Below are 21,697 nucleotides of genomic sequence, written 5' to 3'. Positions count from 1 at the left end.
CCCCTGGCCCAGAAATGTGAATGTGGGCTGAGCCAGAATCCATCCAGGTGGGCCAGCACTAGGAGGTTGTACGATGCTGCCCATGCTGAGCTGGCTGAAGAGCTCTGGTAGGCCCGCCAGCAACTGGCTTCGCAAAAGTGGTGGAGAGCCCTATTCTCAGGAGTTGCTGAGATCAGCCTTTTCTGATGCTCTCCATTCGAGGGCTTGGGTCTGCTATACTCTGCTCGCTCCCATCTGCTGTTCCCACAGCATCGCCCTGGTCAGCAACTCCTGGGGCAGCACGGCTCCTGCAGCCTTGCCCCACAGACAAGGGTCTGGTTGAGCAGCTTGCCAGGGCACCATCTCTATAGTCCAGGCACCCTGTTGGCATTCCACTTCGGGGGCCTCTGCTGCTTTCACCACAGCTTCAGAAGGGGGGTAGAGGGTCTTGATGTGGACCATCGAACCAGTCCCAGTGGTTTCCCCTGTGGTTGCCATGTCTTCCTCCATCTTCCCTTAGTCTTCATGCCGCCAGGTGTCAGGTCAGCGTTTGGGGCTCAGGACCCTGGACAGAACCCCGGTGATCAGGGAGCTGGTAGAACTTTTAAAGGAGATTCGGGTTAATGTCAGGGTTCCAAGTAACACTCCCAATGAAAGAAGACTTTGAGGTGAGAAGTTCCTCAAGGTTCCATTTTATTAAGGATGTCATATTGGCACATCTGGGAAAACCTGAAACTGAAAGCTTCCAGGTTTTCCCCACCCAAAAGAAAGTCCAAGTCCCTTCCCCTGCACCCACATGTCCATCATATGGTCCAATCAATGCACCATCCCAACTGCAGTTGCCTCCCAGTCATGCCACTCCAGGTGCAGGGCAGGATGTCCTTGACTCTCAGAGAAAAGGATGTTATTATGGCTAGATATATTCCCAACTCCATACAATCCCCCTCCCAGTTTCCCATTACACTAATTGTGGCAGCCCTGAAGATCTAAAGTAAAAGATGGTTTCCAGAGCTGACAGGAGGCTTCGTCTTGGTCCTGGACTTGCTACTGCTGCCATCTGGTGAGGCAGACTGACTGCTTGAGCTGCTGCAACTGGGCTTGGCCTCCAACAGGCTAGAAGTTGCTGAGTCATCTGGGCCGAAGTCTCCACCAGTGGTTCAAATCTGTGCAACAGTTTCACTCCTTGAATCTCCATGTGGTTGCATCTCTCTCTCAGCCATTTGATTGATGGGCTATGGGTGGCAGTTAGGTACCTCCATTCCTCTTGCTCATCCCACTCAGCCGTCTTCTTGTGCCAGGCATCCCCCTCTGTTCGATAGTGGTCCCCTGTGGCTTGGGCTTCTTCCCACACTGCTTGCCTCTTGACTCTCTCCATGAGGACTTTTGATCTGGCCATTACTGGAGAGACTCAAATCAAGCACATTAGATAAAAGATTTATATGAATTAGCCAGAGGTGAAATCCATCAGGTTCTGACAGGTTCTGGAGAACTGGTAGCGGAAATTTTGAGTAGTTCAGAGAACCGGCAAATACCACCTCTAGCTGGCCCCAGGGTGGGGTGGGAATGGAGATTTTGCAATATCCTTCCCCCAGGAGTGGAGAGGGAATGGGGATTTTGCAGTATTCCCCTGGAATTGGGTGGGAATGGAGATTTTGCAGTATCCTTCCCATGCCACGAAGCCACGCCCACGAAACCACGCCATGCCCACCAAGCCATGCCCACAGAACCGGTAGTAAAAAAATTTGGATTTCACGCTTCCGGTTTGGGGTCGAGGTGAGACAATCGGGGAAATAGCGGGCTCTGATGAGCCCCGAGAAAACCCCGGCTGCCAGGGGTTCGACTGAAGCCATCTTGCAGGGAAAGGGGAAGAAGAGGGGTGCCTCGGATGACCAAGAGGAACAGGCAAGTTCCTCAGAGGTCGGAGGGAACCCTCTGTGAATTGGCGGCAGGGGCGGCAGCCATGGCGGCTGCCATGAAGCTGTGACAACTGGGCAAGAAAAGTGCTGGAGGAAAGCGGAGAAAAATGGAGCTCTTTGAAGCCAGGCGAGTGACAACAGCCCAGGCTTGTAACAACGTTTGGAACATCACTAATAATTAGAAGACCCCTAGCCTAAAACATCAGCTATGCAGCAAAGGGGCTTTGGAAAAACTTTTTAAAACTACAATTTTAAAGAGATAAAGACCCAAGAAACAACCAATTTTGGAACAGAACTGAATTAATCTGGAGATATAGTTAAAAGACTAAACACTTTAAAATTTGAACTGGATTTTAAAAAGAAGATTTGATATTTTTTTTAATTAAAAGAAGAAATAAGAAGAAATAAATTGGATGGTTATATAATAATAAATAAAATGGAGTCTTGCATGACTAATGGAAATTTGGATTATAGAGAGACACCATCTGGCGTAAAGAGGAACTTTGTAACTTTCCTTTGTTATGGGTAACTCTGAGTTTTAGAGATAAAAATTACTGAATTCTGTGGAGGAGGATTTTTCTTTCCTGTATGCAGGCAGTTGATTATGGTGAAAAGAAAAGAAATTTACAATGGAACTCCTACAGTTGAAATAATAACAATTTAAATTTTGGTGCAGGAATAGAAGAAGGATTAAGCGCAGCCTTAAAAGAAAAAGATTTGATACATCATATCCGGAATAAAAATAAGAAAAAAGATTTAATGTGATTTATGGAGAAAAAAATTAAAAATTTGGAAAATGGAAGGAAATATACACATGTGAGGAAATGAAGATAATGTGATTAAAAATAAAATAAAGTAAAGATGGATTGTAATAATAAAAGGGAGGTTTTTATAGAAATTAAGAATGTTAAAAGAAATTAATTAATACATGTAAAGATATGCTTGATGCAAGAACTATGTTTTAATGTCAAAATGTTAAGGAAAAGAACAAGGATAAACATAATTAATTGAAAATGTTAAAAGGAATTTATAAATACAGTTAAAGACATGTATTAAGCAAGAACCATATCTCAATGTTAAAATGTCATGAATGTCATGAAAAAGGATACAGAAAAATAAGATTATGTGAAAAAGCAATGCATAGATGGATGGAAACAACAAAGAAAAGTTTAAGTAGAGATTGATAGTTACACCAACTATGAATATGCTGTGTTCAACAGCCAAAAAGTTATAATATGCTGTGTTGAACAGCCAAACAAAATGATTATGCTGTGTAACAGCCAAACCAAACTGAATATGCCGTGTAACAGCCAAAAAAAAATTAATATGCTGTGTTTAACAGCCAAACAAAGAGCATGCTGTGTAACAGCCAAAAAAAAAAAATAAATAAATAAAAAAGGATATACTGTGTTCAACAGCCAAAATAAATGGTTATGCTGTGTTTAACAGCTAAGAAATAAAAATGATTGGTTTAACAACAAAGATAAAGACAATAATGTTGGGTTGTTGGTTTTTTTAGGAAAATATAAAATGAGGTGGGATAATTAAAGTGAGGGGAGATATGTTGAGAGTGATAGTTAAGATAAAATGAATAATGATAGGTTTAATAATAGAAATAAAGAGTATAAATTTTGAATTTAATAGTTAGAAAAAAAGGGTATATTGAAATTAAATTTTTTTGGAATGTTTAAAATAATTGTATGATTTATATTGTTAAAATATATTCATCTAAGCAAATGAAAGAGAAAATGGATTGATAATTGGTTTGGATTTAAAATTTAAATAACGGGTTTTTGGGGATAATGGCATAGTTATATAGATAGATTTGAGGGAAATACTTGTTTTAAAATATTTAGTTGTGTTAATTGAAAAATAAGATTTGTTAATGATTTGCTTTAATATGTGACCGGAGCAAAAGCTTCGTTTTGAAAAGATGTGTTTTATGTTTTTGTTTTAAAAATAAAAAAAAATTATAAAATTTTTTTTGGGATTTCACCACTGGAATTAGCTATCCACATTAGTAAGTGTGAAAATATAAACTTTTGTACATTTTTCAAAATACTTTTATAGGAAACAACTCATTAATTTTTGCGTACTCTTCATATTATGGTTATTAATCAAGGGTCATGATGTATGTAATTGTTTATTTCTAGTCAGATGTTTTACTTGAACTTTGGCTATATTCTTAAACAAGCTATTTGGGGGAACAAATTTTTAATTAGGAACGTAACTGTTGTTCATGAATGAAGAAATAAAGATTTAAAGATGTTCCAACAATTTCAAGAACATTTTTCCCAAAAGGACAAAAAAATAATGAAATGCTGTTCCATTTAATCTGAATATAAACAATGTTAGCATTTTTTAAAAAAATAAACCAGCTCTGTTGAGAAAGTTAAAAGACTTTTATAGCTTCCAATCCAAAAGTATTATGCAATTTAAGATTAGAAATATTCCTTGTTTAATAAAACATGAATGCAATACAGTGAAGGCTTTTCACTGCAACAAAACTCATTTTCTTTGCTATACATTCATATTTCCAGTGTATTTTTCAAGTTAGAGCAATTCAGCAGGTTATAAACCTAGATAAAGCATTGCCACATTTTTTCTCCTATTTTTCTCCTACTATGTCACAAATTTTATATGTTCAGAAATATTTATATAGATTTATATTTTTTTCCTGGAAATCTAACATGAGGTATATATTTTTATAGAACAAAAATATGCCAGAATGTTTGTTCATAAATCATTGGAGAATAAGCAATGGCATGTAAGTTGTATGCAGTTGTTATATTTTATTGCATGCTATATGTTTCAAGTACATATGTGTTAAATGATTAAAAAAACATAATAGCATCTGCAGCTGAAAGATATTCCACATATAAATGGATTAATCAAATCAAGGATTATCAACTGATTTTAAAAAAAGCTTAAAACATTCACAATAAAGCCCATAAATGTAAAAATTACAAGACTTGAATACAATGTCAAAATTACAGATTCAAACTTTTAATCAGTCAATTAAGTGGGCTGGTGAGCTTTTATCAATTGCCATCTCTTAGCTTAACTTTTCTCATAAAGTTGGCATGAAGCTAATATAAAAATAAAAAGAACTGTATAATTGCACTGAAATTCTTGAAGAACAGTAAAATAAAATAAAACATATAAATACATTCATATTTATTTTATGTCAGTCTGGGATAAGGTAACATTTAAAATTTTATTATTATAGATTATTATAAGAGCATGAGCATGGTAACTAAAAGGATTTAAATTTATAGCACTGAACTTAAAATTTTCTAGAAGTTAAATCTAGGAAGAAGTACCAAGACAATTATGATTACTATTACTATTAAAAATATACAAGACAATTATGATATAAGACAATCTAATAAATATAATTGTATGCTATGTAGAAAGTCTGAATGAAATTATTAAAATATTTTTAAAATTCTGATAATATATTATAATTAATAGTCTGTTAAACAAGGTAATTAAAAGTTTAAGAGTAATAGACAACAATACTTAGTACAATGATATAAGTGTTGATTTTGTTTAGTATATTTAACTGTTAATAGTGGTCACTTTTTGACAAATTTTACAAGTTGCTTTGCAACCTTTAGCAATATAGCAATGTGAGCTATAGTAACATAAAATTGTACATTAATATCACAGTCTGAAAGAAGTTAAAAGACATAAAATGATGAGTTACAATATTCTCAAGCAGTTTTAAAATTCTTTAAATCTTATAGTTACTGGCATTTGAGGAATAATTATTAGTTAAAATAATATAAATAATTATATTTATAACTAATCACCAATAGATCATCATGCAGAAATGAATTTGGCATTTATGAGGAACTGCACTTATTCTAAAACCATAAGATCTTAATCATCACTGCTTTAGGAAAAAAGGAAAAAAGAAAAGGAGGGGGAGGAAAGGAGAAGGCAAAGACAAAAAGTGTCCTCCACATTATGCTAACTGAATAAGGAAACAATGCCCCATAATATCAAGCCTAAAGTTATACTCAAAGACAATATCTAACATTCAGGGAAATATGATAATTTCTAGCACATTGGTAAAAATAGTAAGCTTTTTCAGGAGAAAGTCATCTAATATTTTTAAAATAATAACAGCAATCCCAATAATAATGTTACTTTCATTAAAAGATCTTACCATGGTATCATAGGAGATTCAAGAAAGTGATTATGCCAAAAGTCTTCCTCCCCGCACAGTGTTGCTTGCATTCACCTAACTGCTTTAGCAGTACATAGTTGCACTTATTTATTTATTTATTTATTTATTAGATTTTTATACCGCCCCCTCTCCCGAAGGACTCGGGGCGGTGAACAGCCAAAGTTAAAAACATACAATATAAACAATTAAAATACGTTTAAAACAGAATTAAATCTAAAATGGCTCCCCAATTTAAAATGCCTTATCCATACCCCTATAAAAAGACGAATTTAAAATTTAAAAATTTAAAATTTCCACATTTAAAAAGGGGGAAGATTTAGGCCAGGCCAGCTTGATAAAATAGAAAGGTCTTAAGCGCGCGGCGGAAGGTGCGCAGATCCGGGATCCTACGTATCTCCGGGGGGAGCTCGTTCCAAATCGTAGGTGCCCCCACAGAGAAGGCTCTCCCCCTAGGGGCCGACAGCCTACATTGTTTGGCCGACGGCACCCGGAGGAGCCCCTCTCTATGGGAGCGTACTGGCCGGTGGGAGGCTATTGGTGGTAGCAGGCGGTCCCGTAAATAACCAGGTCCTAAGCCATGGAGCGCTTTGAAGGTGATAACCAGAACCTTGAAGCGCACTCGGAAGACCACCGGGAGCCAGTGCAGCTCGCGCAGGAGAGGTGTCACATGGGAACTCCATGTCGCTCCCATCACCACCCGCGCGGCCGCACTCTGCGCCAGTTGGAGCCTCCGAGTGCACCTCAAGGGGAGCCCCATGTAGAGAGCGTTGCAGTAATCCAGACGAGAAGTAATGAGGGCATGAGTGACTGTGTGTAAGGAGTCCCGATCTAGATAGGGACGCAACTGGCGGATCAGGCGAACCTGATGAAAAATCCTACCGGACACAGCCGTCACATGCTCTTCTAACGACAGCCGTGAATCCAGGAGGACACCCAAGTTGCGAGCCCTATCCGTGGGGGCCAATGATTCGCCCCCAATAGTCAGCGATGGCATTAGCTGACTATATCGGGACGTCGGAAACCACAGCCACTCGGTCTTGGATGGGTTGAGCCTGAGCCTGTTCCTCCCCATCCAGATCCGTACGGCCTCCAGGCACTGGGACATCACTTCAAGGGCATCGTTGGGGTGGTCCGGGGTGGAGATGTACAGCTGGGTGTCATCCGCGTACTGATGGTGCTTCACCCCAAAACCATGGATGATCTCGCCCAGCGGCTTTACATAAATGTTGAACAAAAGGGGCGAGAGGATCGATCCCTGCGGCACCCCACATATGAGGGGCCTCGGGGTCGACCTCTGCCCCCCTGTCAACACAGACTGCGACCAGTCGGAGAGAAAGGAGGAGAACCACCTTAGTACGGTGCCTCCCACCCCCAACTCTTCCAACCGGTGCAGCATGATACCATGGTCGATGGTATCAAAAGCCGCTGAGAGATCTAACAGGACCAGGACAGAGGAACAGCCCCTGTCCCGAGCCCTCCAGAGATCATCAACCAACGCGACCAATGCCGTTTCCGTGCTGTATCCAGGCCTGAAACCCGACTGGAACGGATCCAGATACGACGCTTCATCCAAGTACTGGGGAAGCTGTCCCGCAACCACACTCTCAACAACCTTCGCCACAAAACGAAGGTTGGAGACTGGACGATAATTAGCCAATATTGCCGGGTCCAGGGAAGGCTTCTTGAGGAGGGGCCTCACCACCGCCTCCTTAAGGGCGGCGGGGAAGACACCCTCACCCAATGAAGCATTTATAATCCCCTGGAGCCAGCCTCGCGTCACCTCCCGGGAAGCCAGCACTAACCAGGAGGGACACGGGTCCAACAAACATGTGGTCGCGTTAAATCTACCCAGAATCCTGTCCACGTCATCTGGGGTCACAGGATCAAACTCATCCCAGATAACAGTCTCAAGACCTGCCTCCGTCACTCTCGCTGGATCTACCCAGTCGGAGTCCAGACCTTCCCGAATCTGAGTGATTTTGTCATACAGATACTGAACAAAGTCCTCGGCTCTTCCCTCCAAGGGGTCCTCCCACGCTTCCTGGTGGAGCAGGGAGCGGGTCACCCTAAACAGGGTGGCCGGGCGATTATCTGATGACGCAATAAGAGCAGCAAAATGCATACATTTTGCTGCTTTTATCGCCACTAGGTAAGTCCTAATATGGGATCTAACCAGTGTCCGGTCGGATTCAGAAAGACTAGCTCTCCAACTACTCTCTAGGCGTCTTTTCCAGCGCTTCATCTCCCTCAGCTCCTCGGTAAACCAAGGAGCCAGGCGAGATCCGCGCCGGGTCAGAGGCCGCAAAGGCACGACTCGATCCAGGGCCCCAGCGGCTGCCCTATCCCAGGCGGCCACTAGGTCTCCAGTCGAGGCGTGAGCCAGAACCTCAGGAATTGGCCCAAGCTCCGTCTGGAACCTATTGGGTTCCATCAGGCGCCTGGGGCGGTACCATCTTATCGGTTCTGCCTCCCTGCAGCGGGGTGTCGCGGTACGAAGGTCAAGGCGAAGGAGAGAGTGATCCGACCATGACAAGGGCTCGATGACTGCATCCCCTATCTCAAGATCACTCAACCACTGTCCAGAGACAAAAAGCAAGTCCAGTGTGTTTCCCCCAGTGTGCGTAGGGCCATGAATTAGTTGGGTCAGATCCATGGCCGTCATGGAAGCCATGAACTCCCGAGCCACCTCAGACGTCTCACCCACGGACGGCAGGTTGAAATCCCCCATGACCATAAGTCTGGGGGTATCAACCGCCACCGCAGCAATAACGTTGAGTAGCTCAGGCAGGGTTGCTGCCACGCGGCAGGGAGCCAGGTACGTGATCAGCAAACCCATCTGAACCCCATGGCCCCATTTCACAAGGAGGGACTCACAACCAGCTGTCTGAGGTACAGTGGTCTCCCTGGGCCTAAGGCCTTCTCTAATAATAACCACTACTCCCCCGCCCCTCCCTTGTGACCTCGGCTGATGGAATGCACGGAAGCCTGGTGGGCACATTTCTACCAGAGGGACCCCTCCCTCCGGGCCCAACCAGGTCTCCGTAATACCCGCCAGGTCCGCTCCCCCCTCCTGAACAAGATCACAGATGAGGGGGGCTTTATTTACTACGGACCTGGCGTTGCACAACATCAGACGAAGGCCCGGGCCGTGAGGATCTGTGCAACCTGGCAAACGGGTAGAGCCTTGGGGGCCGGAGCACCCTACCGCTTGGAGACAGCGGGTGCGTGCTCCCTTAACATGATATGGCCCCCTGCTCCCGCCATATCTACCCCTCCCACTCACAGTACTGATGGTAAAAACACAGTCCGAACAAGCTCGACCCCCTCCATTGCCCCCGGGTCCCCCACCCGCCCCGCCGCGCGTCGTGGCCGGGCCCGACCCTCCCCTTGGTGGGTTATCCCCCAAACCCACACCCCTAATTCCAATACCACCCCCCTCCCCCCTCCCCAAACCCCTTAAAAGGTTAGACATAGACAATTTTAAAAAACCCCGCAACCCCCTCTTTGCGACATGCCACCTCTCGGGGTTCCAAAGCCCGTCATCGAGGTAGGCCCTCGATAGAGTGGAGGGCCAAGCCTGCGAGAGGGGGGAGTCTCGCAGACCAAGAAGCTCCGCTGCTGAGTACAATTTGGTCATAGTGGCTCGCCATGACCATATCCTAAGGGTCCTAAAAGGACAGGGAAGAAGGTAGGGAAGTGGGGAATCTCACACATAATTCACAGGACCAAGTCCACTGTCCCCTCACAACAGAGGACACAGTCACAATCCACCACGACCACAATCCAAGGGGGAGAATCGATCCAACCACCCTCTCACGGTGATTAGGTCAGCTGGTCCGCCCCCATTTGTGGTGAAGTGGCAGCAATAGAGTCAGTACATCCAGTGTCCAGGGATCAGGTCCAAAAAACCGCCCTCTCACGGCAGTTGGTCCGATGGTCGGGTCCCCACCGCTGGTAAAGTGCTTATGTGTGAATACATCCCGATTCAGCCCTCAGGAGGCCCCAACACCAGGCCACCCTCTCACGGTGGCCAGCTGGTGCCCAGCCCCCTTAGCCGAAGGGATGCAGCTATGAACCGACCTCCAATTTTCCATAACCCTCTCCACAGTCAGGGGGTTCAGCTGGTAGTGAGAACATAGCGGAAGTGAGTCCCACAGGCTAAAGTTGGTCCCAGTGGGCCCGGTCTTAAAAGGGAGCGCTGGGGAGAAACAAATGAGGCGGAAGTGGGGCAGTTGTTTCAAGTCCCCAACCCCCCGCACAACCACAGTTTGAGGCCACCTAAGGCCTGGGGAAAAAAAGTCAGACCAGGTCCTTTTTGCCCCAGCCATGGTTGCAGGTCTCCCGGTCTTATTTAATTCTCGTTGGTTCGTTGCCCCCCCAACTCCTAAACTCCGACTCCAGCTCCAAGGGGGGGGTGTCGCAAACGCCCTCCGACCGCCGGCTGCCTCCACCGCCATCGCCATCGCCGCTGCATCATCGTCGCCAGACTAAAAAGTCTGGCGGCGTCCCAGAGATCTTCGGGGGGGCCCGGCACGTCTTGTAACTCTTCGGGCAACCCCCCCGGGCTTAAAAACCCACTGCGCAGCGGCGCCCCGGCGCCTGGACGGCCTCCGGCCTCGGAAAACGCCGCCGACGCCCAGCTGATCGGCCCGGCATCGGCTCCCGACATCGCGCCGTCCTCTCTGCTCTGCTCAGCCACGGAGGAGAAAAAACCCTCTCCGTGCTGGCAGAGAGCTCCCCCGGCCAGTCCTGGGGGTCATAGCTCCTCCAAACGACCCCAAAGGACCCAAAAGGTAGGTCGGCGCCCCATCCTCAAATCGCGGTCCCAGCGGGCGCCGCCATCTTGGGCATGCGCATTTAACTTGAGGGACAATATAACTTAATGTAAAATTAAAATTGGTTTTCACAGTCCCCATATAAAGAATGCTCTTGTTTATGCAGCATCTTGGGTACCATAGCACCAAAAATTGTACAAAAGGTTTTTTTAAGCATTTTTTTTTAAATTTGATTTATATGCCGCCCTTCTCCGGAGACTCAGGGAGGCTTACAATGCATTAAGCAATAGCCTTCATATTTTTGTATATTTTTATACAAAGTCATCTTATTGCCCCCACAATCTGGGTCCTCATTTTACCTACCTTAGAAAGAATGGAAGGCTGAGTCAACCTTGAGCCTGGTGAGATTTGAACTTGCAGTAATTGCAGGCAGCTGATGTTAATAACAGTGCTTTAGTCTGCTGCGCTATCAGCAGATACACATATTTTAAACCAATTTTAGTCCCAAAGGTTTTGGGCAAGCAGGGTACTTTCAGGAAACATTTGCAGTATGAAGAACATTGCCACAGATCAACAGACCATCAGGGGAGCAACCTATCTGTAATTTTCACAACTTCAACAACAATATCACCAATATAATCTAAAAATATCACCATTCCTCTGAAGATGCACATTTCAATGCTTTTTGAATATCTTCCAATTTCTATAAGACGTTTTTTTTAAATGGAAGGCAGGAGAGTGGTTAAAACATAAACTGTAAAACATTTACTTCATGTTTACATACAAATCAGGATTTTTTATACTTTTAAAATATTAAATACAAAAAATGCATTACTTTGATCAGTGATGATTGTTCGAACCTCTTGATTGCTAGTTTTATTTTTCAGATTCTGGGCTGCTGTTATTAATTCTTCAAGCTGTGGGCGCCTTTGTTCCAGATCTTGTAATGTTGCCTGAAATCATAAATATATTTTGATATTAATATTATTATTTCTATTTTTATTATTAATATTCTTTTCCATAAAATATACCAACTAAAAAAATAGAGATAACCAATCATAACAGATAGTTATATATTTCAAAAATATAAAAACCTAATGAATAAAATAATTTATGATAATTAAAATTATACCCAATAAAGACACAATTCGACCAAAATAATCATTTAAGAAATTCAAATAAAACTATAAACTTAAATTTTAAAAGTGTACATGTTACAGTTTATGGAGAATGGATATATATACATTCAGGCATCATTTTTGCCTTAATAGTGGTGGAATATTTAACAGCAGTCATGTCTTTAACTTTCATTGGGGAAAAGCAAAGTATAGAAAATATATCCAGTCAGATATGCCTATAAAAATAAGTTACTATTACTCTCTCCCATGAGAAATATACTATGGAAGAAATTAAATAGGATGAATTGATATTTTATTTTAAGTTCAGAGATCAAAATACAAACTTTGTTGTTATATAGTATTTTTGAACATTCTAAGACTTGTTCTCAACTTGTCGTGCACAGATCCCTGTGGGGCCTCGATGTCATCACAGAGAGTTTGTGAAGTCTTGAAGAATTCTTATGATTTAAGTCTTGGTGGTCTGTGGCCATGGTCCATGGCCACAAAAGGTATTTAAACAGGGTCCATGGGTGAAGAAAATATTGAGAACAGTTGTCATACACAAACAAATGTAATCAGTTTGGGCAAAAATTTACGGGATGAGAGCACTTACATAAAAACAAATTGCACTACATATCCTAGCAAGTTGGTCAGTTCTTATTGTACTCCACATTTAATGCAAACACAACAGACCTGATTGACTTCTTGTGCATAGAATTAAGATATTAAAATGAAATGTTTTTTGAATAGAGTAGAGTAGAGTAGAGTAGAGTAGAGTAGAGTAGAGTAGAGTAGAGTAGAGTAGAGTAGAGTAGAGTAGAGTAGAGTAGAGTAGAGTAGAGTAGAGTAGAGTAGCTTTATTTGGTCAAATGTTATTAGACACACATGAAATTTGTCTCCAGAAGCTCTAAGTATACATACAAACCCACAGAGTAATAAATAATAATAATAATGATACCAATAAGAGGGTATAGTAGAGAAGATGAGAAATATTATTTTATTTATTTTATTTATTTATTATCAGATTTATATACCGCCCTTCTCCCGGAGGACTCAGGGCGGTGCACAGCCAAAGTAAAAACATAAATACAAACATTAAAATACAGTTAAAAAGATATATATGTGTTTGGCCCCATAATTAAAAAACAATAACAAACCTATTAAAAACATTTTAAAATGTGTTAAGCCAGCCTGGCTTGCTGAAAAAGAAAAGTCTTCAGGGCACGGCGGAAGGCACCGAGGTCTTGGATTCTTCGTATCTCTGGGGGCAGCTGATTCCAGAGGGCAGGTGCCCCAACAGAAAGGCCCTCCCCCTGGGGGCCACCAGTCTACATTGCTTGGCCGATGGCACCCTGAAGAGGCCCTCTCTGTGGGAGCACACAGGTCGGTGGGAGGCCATTGGTAGCAGCAGGCGGTCTCGAAGATATCCAGGTCCTATGCCATGGAGCACTTTAAAGGTGATAACCAACACCTTGAAGCGCACCCGGAAGACCACTGGGAGCCAGTGCAGCTCATGCAGGAGAGGTGTTATGTGGGAGTGCCATGCAGCTCCCATAACTACCCACGCGGCCGCATTCTGGACCAGTTGGAGCCTCCGGGTGCTCTTCAAGGGGAGCCCCATGTAGAGAGCATTGCCGTAGTCCAGGCGAGAGGTGACGAGGGCATGAGTGACTGTGCACAAGGAATCCCGATCTAGGAAGGGCCGCAACTGGTGGATCAGGCAAACCTGATAAAAAGTCCCCCTGGCTACAGCCGTCAGATGTTCCTCCAAGGACAGCTGCGTAACCAGGAGGAAGCCCAAATTGCGAGCCTCTCCGTGGGGGCCAAAGACTCGCCCCCAATAGTCAGTGATGGTGTCAACTGACTATATCGGGATGCCGGAAACCACAGCCACTCAGTCTTGGATGGGTTGAGCCTGAGCCTGTTCCTCCCCATCCAGATCCGCACGGCCTCCAGGCACTGGGACATCACTTCAAGGGCATCATTGGGGTGGCCCGGGGTGGAGATATACAGCTGGGTGTCATCAGCGTACTGGTGGTACTTCACCCCGAGGCCATGGATGATCTCACCCAGCGGCTTCACATAGACGTTGAACAAAAGGGACAAGAGGGCCAACCCCTGAGGCACCCCACATATGAGGCGTCTCGAGGTCGACCTCTGCCCCCCTGTCAACACAAACTGCGACCAATCTGAGAGAAAGGAGGAGAACCACCATAACCTCAGCCTTGCAAGGGCAGGCTGAGGATTTTGCACAGTATCTGCACGATAAAATCACTCAGATTCGGGAAGGCCTGGACTCTGACTGGGTAGATTCCGGCGGGGTGGCTGAGGCGGGTCTTGAGAATGTTATTTGGGACGAGTTCGATCCTGTAACTCCTGAGGACATGGACAGGATTCTGGGGAGGTTAAACGCAACCACATGTTTACTGGACCCGTGTCCCTCCTGGCTGGTACTGGCTACCCGGGAGGTTACGCGAGGCTGACTCCAGAGGATTATAAATGCTTCTTTGGGGGAGGGTTTCCTGCCACCTGCTTTGAAAGAGGCGGTGGTGAGGCCCCTCCTTAAGAAGCCTTCTCTGGATCCGGCTGTTATGGCTAACTACCATCCTGTCTCCAACCTTCGCTTTATTGCGAAGGTTGTTGAGAGTGTGGTTGTGCAACAGCTCCCGCAGTACCTGGATGAAACCGTCTATCTAGACCCGTGCCAGTCCGGCTTCAGGCCTGGGTACAGCACAGAAACGGCATTGGTCGTGTTGGTTGATGATCTCTGGAGGGCTCGGGACAGAGGTTGCTCCTCTGTTCTGGTCCTATTAGATCTCTCAGCGGCTTTTGATACCATCAACCATGGAATCATGCTGCACCGGCTGGAGGGATTGGGGATGGGAGGCACTGTGTTGCGGTGGTTCTCCTCCTATCTCTCCGACCGGTCGCAGTCTGTGTTGACAGGGGGGCAGAGGTCGACCTCGAGGCGCCTTGTTTGTGGGGTGCCACAAGGGTCGGTCCTCTCGCCACTCCTGTTCAACATTTATGTGAAGCCTCTGGGTGAGGTCATCCGTGGATTTGGGGTGCGATGCCATCTGTATGCTGATGACACTCAGCTGTACATCTCCACCCCAAACCACCCCAATGATGCCCTTGAAGTGATGTTCCAGTGTCTGGAGGCCGTGCGGGTCTGGATGGGGAGTAACAGGCTTCGACTCAACCCTTCCAAGACCGAGTGGCTGTGGATGCCGGCATCCCAATATAGCCAGCTGGCGCCATCGCTGGCTATTGGGGATGAGTCATTGACCCCCACAGAGGGGGCTCGCAACTTGGGCGTCCTCCTGGACACACAGCTGTCTTTAGAAGAGCATATGACAGCCAGGGGGGCTTTTTATCAGGTTCACCTGATACGCCAGTTGCGCCCCTTTCTGAGTCGGGATTCCTTATGCACAGTCACTCATGCTCTCGTCACTTCTTGCCTGGACTACGCTAACACTCTCTACATGGGGCTCCCCTTGAGGAGCACCCAGAGGCTCCAACTGGTCCAGAATGCGGCCACGCGGGTGATCACGGGAGCGACATGGCGCTCCCATGTAACACCTCTCCTGCGCGAGCTGCACTGGCTCCCGGTGGTCTTCCGGGTGCGCTTCAAGGTGTTGGTTCTCACCTTCAAAGCGCTCCATGGCTTAGGGCCAGGGTATTTACGAGACCGCCTGCTGCTACCGATAACCTCCCACCGGCCAATACGCTCTCACAGAGAGGGCCTCCTCAGGGTGCCGTCGGTCAAGCAATGTCGGCCGGCGGCCCCCAGGGGGAGGGCCTTCTCTGTGGGAGCACCCGCCCTCTGGAACGAGCTACCTCCCGGAATATGGCTGATTCTGGATCTCCGCACTTTCTGTAAGGCCCTGAAGACGTTTTTATTTCAGCAAGCCGGCCTGGCCTGAATAGATTTTAGGGGTTTTTAATTGTATTGCTAGGGGTTTTAAATTGGGGCGGCCGTTTAATTTAATTTATTTTTAATTATTTTAACTTTTATATTGCATGTTATTTTAATTCTCGGCTGTTCACCGCCCTGAGTCCCTTCGGGGAGAAGGGCGGGATATAAATTTAATAAATAAATAAATAAATAACACAGTTCCCCCCATCCCCAACTCTTCCAACCGGCGCAGCATGATACCATGGTCGATGGTATCAAAAGCCGCTGAGAGATCTAACAGGACCAGAACAGAGGAGCAACCCCTGTCCCGAGCCCTCCAGAGATCATCTACGAATGCGACCAATGCCGTTTATGATGGTGATGGTGATGATGATGATAATTATGATGATGATTGATCATCGCACAGTCAGCTAAATGTTCAGACTGACTTTAGCATTTTTGTCTACTATTGAGTCCTTACTAAGAACGTGGGAGAAGCAGATATTGATGTTTGATGGTGTTACAGATATTGTTGTGGGATGGAAGTAAAGCCACTTTCTGTAATTGACTAATGGCAAATTTGTCAATAACAATTATGTTCTCTTTTTTTTAATAAAAGTTTTTTTTGTTTTTTTTCAAACTTTCTTTCTTTCCTTTCTAGATCGGGACTCTCTACGCACAGTCACTCAGGCATTAGTCACTTCCCGCCTGGACTACTGCAACGCTCTCTACATGGGGCTCCCCCTGGGGTGCACCCGGAGGCTCCAGCTGGTCCAGAACGCAGCCGCGCGGGGGATTATGGGGGTGACGAGGCGCTCCCATGTGACACCTCTCCTGCGCGAGCTGCACTGGCTCCCGGTGGTCTTCCGGGTGCGCTTCAAGGTGTTGGTGACCACCTTTAAAGCGCTCCATGGCTTAGGGCCGGGGTACTTACGAGACCGCCTTCTGCCACCAATAGCCTCCCACCGGCCAGTACGCTCGCACAGAGTGGGCCTCCTCAGGGTGCCGTCCGCCAGACAATGTCGGCTGGCGACCCCCAGGGGGAGAGCCTTCTCTGTGACGGCTCCCACCCTCTGGAATAACCTTCCCCCAGAGTTACGTATAATAACAGACCTCCGGATTTTTCGTCGGGCCCTGAAAACCTATTTATTTTAACTAGCTGGGCTGGCTTGAGCTAAATTTTAAATTGATTTTAAATTGGGTTGTTTTAATTTACGGCCAGAATATTTAATTATTTTAATACTGTTTTTTAAATTTTGTATGCTCTGTTTTTACTTAGGCTGTGCACCGCCCTGAGTCCTATTTGGAGAAGGGCGGTATAGAAATTTAATTAATAATAATAATAATAATAATAATAATAATAATAATAATAATAATAATAATAATAATAATAATAATAATAAACACATACAAACAAATAAACAGTGCATTTTTTCTGAACAGAGTATTGGCCGAGTCAAAATTTGTACCGCTTTTAGTTTTCTCGAACACCATTTTATATATTTCACGTTTTGTAAAATTATTTCTGTCTAATTTTTTGTTTTATTTTCCTTCTATTTCTTCTAATATATAAACAATATTACCATTCACCCTAATCTCTAATCTTAATCAATTTTTCTTTTTCCACTCCTCTCTTTACTTTTTTCAAATTGAAACCCTTTAAATTGAAATCAATCATTTTTCTAAAATCTAAACCTAACTCTAAATTATCTTATTCAAATACTGTCCCATTACTCCCTTTTCATAGTATAATATAATTTCAAATATTTCCCCTATATTCCATCATTCCAATCATAAATATTTAGTATTCAGCAGTTTTACATATATCCCTCTTTTCCATTTCTTTTTTTTTATCAGTTTCCACATATTTTCCCTAGATTCCGGTATTCCAGTTATACATCTTAATTTTCATACACTTTTACATATATAACCCATTTCCTTCCCTCTTTTCCATTTCTTCCCCCCCTCCAATTTATCCAAATACTGCATTCAAATATATTACTACAATTTATTTTAAAGTCATTCATTTCTACATCAATACAATATAATTTCAAATGTTTTAGCTGAATTCCATTAAAACTATTAAAAACATTCCAAATATTATAATCACATCTATTAAACTTATTACCATTCATTTATAGTTATAAATCTTACTATCCTTTATCCCATCCTCTTATTTTCTTATTTTTCTCTTTTTATTCCCTAATTTTAAAGCCCCTTGCTCTCCTAGTTTGCCCTGTATTTCCAACTGCTCTCCTCCTTTTTCCCCTATTCACCTTTCTTGCTTTACCATTGTTAATCCCAGTGTAATCATTTGAACTTTTTATATTTTGTCTCTTCCCCTCTTCTTTCTTTCCTTGTCTCTTTCTAAACCCTCTATTTTTGTCATTGTTAATCCCAATGTAATCTTTAAAGTTCATCTTCATTTCTAACCTTTTCCCCTTTCCTTTTCTTCCCTTTATTTGTTTCCTTTTCCCATTAATTTTCTCCTAAATCCTCTCTTTTTTTCATTGTTACTCCCACCTTAATCATTTAATTTTTCATAATCAATATCTTTATTTTTAATACTACTTTCTTGCTTCTCGTTCCTTCCACTTGGATATGTTCCAGCACAATCTCTAGTTCATTCAGTTTAGATTTCCCATGCATCATTGTAAGCATTTCATTTATTTCCAATTTGAATGATATGCACATCATTTTAATCATTTCAATTAGTTCCTGTGTCATTTTGTTGTTTCTAAATTGTCTTTATTCCAGTGTTAAGTTTTATTATGTTCCACTTTCTTTGAATGTCGAGATCAAACAGCTTAAACAAAAACAAATCCTCCTCACAAGTTCCCACCACTCCTATCACTTTAAGAAATCTTTTTTCCAAAATACAAGTTAACTGTTGTAATGTATCTTTCCGCCTGTAGATATCTCTCTCCAATCCACACTTCCAGTCAACATGTTAAAAAAAAAATCTAATTTATTTATTAAATCCACATTGCCAATATTTGCCAATTTCAATCTTATTATTATTATTTTAATGCTCCCCAAGTTCCAATTTTAAAATCCAAATCCAAATCCAGTTTAAAAAATCCCTCTGTTGCAGGGCTTTAATTTTAAACTTTTCTTTGTTCTTCCTTCAATGTTCAAAATTTTAAAGATTATTTCCAATCCTCTTCACTACTATTTCGGGTTTCTTCTTCTAATAATTTAAATATCTCTAGACAAATTCTAAACCAAAACTCAAGTTCTGTTTCGGGCTTCAACAATTTAAACTTCCGCTTTGTTCTTCTCTCTCCATTAACATTCCCCACCGCCAATTAGTTGCTGTTTCTTCACTGGGGCATCTTTTAGCAATTTAAAAATATTTCTTTTTTACTGTGAGCTGGCCAATCACTCACCCGGTACCAGCACTCCATCCAAATCACCACTCCTGCTCAAAACTTTAGTTCAGTTGCCCCAGCTTAGTGATGGCCACAATGGCCCCCGCCCCCGCTGCTAGGTCGAAGAGTTTCCTCTGACCTCTGAAGAACTTGCCTGTTCCTCTTGGTCTTCCGAGGTGCCTCTCCTTCTTCTCCGTCCCTACAGGACAGATCTGGTCCGAAGACCCCTTGACAGTGGTTAGTCAGTCCTGGTTTTCGCAAGGCTCATGAGAGCCTGCTATTCCCTGACTGCATTGCCACGACACTTCCAGTTGAATCCCTCTCCAATGATGTTTAAATGGTACTCCAGTTGTTTTGGGATTGCACCCAAGGCACCTATTATTATTGGTACTACCTTTGCTTGCCTTTGCCACAGTCGTTCTATTTCTATTTGTAGGTATTTGTATTTTGTTATCTTCTCCAGTTCTTTCTCTTTTATTCTGCTGTGTCCAGGTACTGCCACATCCATTATCTAGACTTTTTTGTCTTTCTTATTGACAACTGTTAAGTCTGGGGTGTTATTTGGCAGGTGCCTGTCTGTTTGAATTCTAAAGTCCCAGAGCAATTTAATTCCTTCATTTTCTATAACTTTCTCTATTTTATGGTTCCACCAGTTTTTGCTTGCAGTTAGTCTGTGCAATCTTCTTGCAGCAGCTTACCAGGTGGTCCACTGTTTCTTCAGCTTCTTTGCATAGACGACACTTACTGTCTGTTGCTGTCTTCTCAATTCTGGCTTTGTATGCGTTTGTCCCCCTTCATGGATTACTGCCTTGTTGTGACAAAGGGGCTTGCATAGCTCAATGAAGCTATGAGCTATGCCATGCTGGGCCACCCAAGATGGACAGGTCATAGCAGAGAGTTCTGACAAAATGTGATCCACTGCAGAAGGAAATGGCAACCCACTCCATTATCTTTGCCATGAAAACCCCATGGACAGTACCAAAAGGAAAAAAGATATGATGCCAGAAGATGAGTCCCTCAGGTTGGAAGGTGTCCAATATGCTACTGGGGAAGAGCAGAGGGCTAGTACTAGTAGCACCAGAAAGAGTGAAGCGACTGGGCCAAAGCCAAAAGGATGCTCAGCTGTGGATGCATCTGGTGGTGAAAGGAAAGTCCGATGCTGTAAAGATTTTTTCTCCATAGGAACCTGAGTAGTAAGAAGTACATACCGTTTTTTGGAGGGCGGTTTAGCCCCGCCCATTTGTGATGTTTTTGTTTATTTTTTTAGCCCCGCCCCTTTGTGTGACGTCTTTGTTTATGTTTTCAGCACCACCCCTTTTGTGATGTCACAACAACCCCCACCCCTTTTGTGATGTCACAACACCCCCACCCCTTTTGTGATGTCACAACACCCCCAGCCCCTCCTTACCTTGGAGGACTATAACGTCATAACCCTGGCCCTTTACCCACAAGCCCTTTTTATCGGAAGTACTTTTACATCATGGTGAGCCACTCCCACTTGACCCATAATCCTTCTCACCGGTAGTGCGGTGACAATACCACACACGCCCCCATCTCTGAACCGGGGGGGAGCCTTTCACCAGGAACTGTTGAAACAGCAAACACGTCTGACCCAGAAGCCCTTTCAGCTTGATACATTAATTATGCATATGAGGCTCTTCTCATTGGTCCATATTTGCAGAGGCGGAGCTTGACAGTAGCAGCCTATGAAGTTGTTTCTCTGATTCAGAGGCGCTTCCCATTGGCTGAAAGAAAATGATTGACATGCCGAGCACATGGAATAGGCTAACCCGCCCTGAAAGGCTTCCCATTGGCTGAAAGAAAATGATTGACATGCCGAGCACATGGAATAGGCTAACCCGCCCTGAAAGGCTTCCCATTGGCAGAATCAAAATGATTGACAGGCCGAGCACATGGAAGAGGCTAACCCGCCCTGAAAGGCTTCCCATTGGCAGAATCAAAATGATTGGCAGGCCGAGCACATGGAAGAGGCTAACCCTCCCTGAAAGGCTAACCATTGGCAGAATCAAAATGATTGACAGGCCGAGCACGCGGCCTTCTATTACAAAAAAAGCAGAAGCATTTCTGAGCTTCAAACCCCACAATAATATATTTACGCAGACCAAGAAGTAAAAAGCATTATCAAAAAGCAGACTTGGAGCCTGTTTGCAGTTGTAAAGTTTGGAAGCTGAACACATCCTTTTCTTTGTTCTCAGAGGATTTTACTTTTGCAGAGGTGTAAAAATAAAATTACTATTTTTGCAAAGAAAGCCCTTTTTGTATGCAAAATGTTTTTATTTTTATATATTTCCGAAAGGTTTGGGTAATGGGTAGGGCTAGAAGGCTGGAAAAATAAAATTAAGAGAAAGAATAAAGAATAAAAACATGAGGTTATGCGCATGCTCTGTATGTTACAAGAGGCCCCAGGGCGTGTTGGGGCATGCC

General features: G+C 43.7%; 1 protein-coding gene across 4 annotated transcripts in view; it reads right to left on the bottom strand.

The window, feature by feature from the left end:
* The window catches only part of DMD (dystrophin), a 2,041,544-nt gene that overhangs the window by 649,982 nt on the left and 1,369,865 nt on the right, over window positions 1–21,697 (bottom strand). For all 4 annotated transcript variants that reach the window (XM_087871305.1, XM_087871306.1, XM_087871307.1 and 1 more), the window contains one exon: window positions 11,701–11,818. In XM_087871305.1, the coding sequence (XP_087727431.1) occupies window positions 11,701–11,818 (118 nt within the window). The remainder of the gene's footprint in view (window positions 1–11,700; window positions 11,819–21,697) is intronic.

Source organism: Pantherophis guttatus, chromosome 5 (genome assembly GCF_059756535.1).
Source record: "Pantherophis guttatus breed Tessera chromosome 5, ASM5975653v1, whole genome shotgun sequence".
Taxonomy (NCBI): Eukaryota; Metazoa; Chordata; class Lepidosauria; order Squamata; family Colubridae; genus Pantherophis; species Pantherophis guttatus.
Note: the sequence above shows the minus strand (reverse complement) of the source record. Positions and strands in the feature narration are given on the sequence as shown.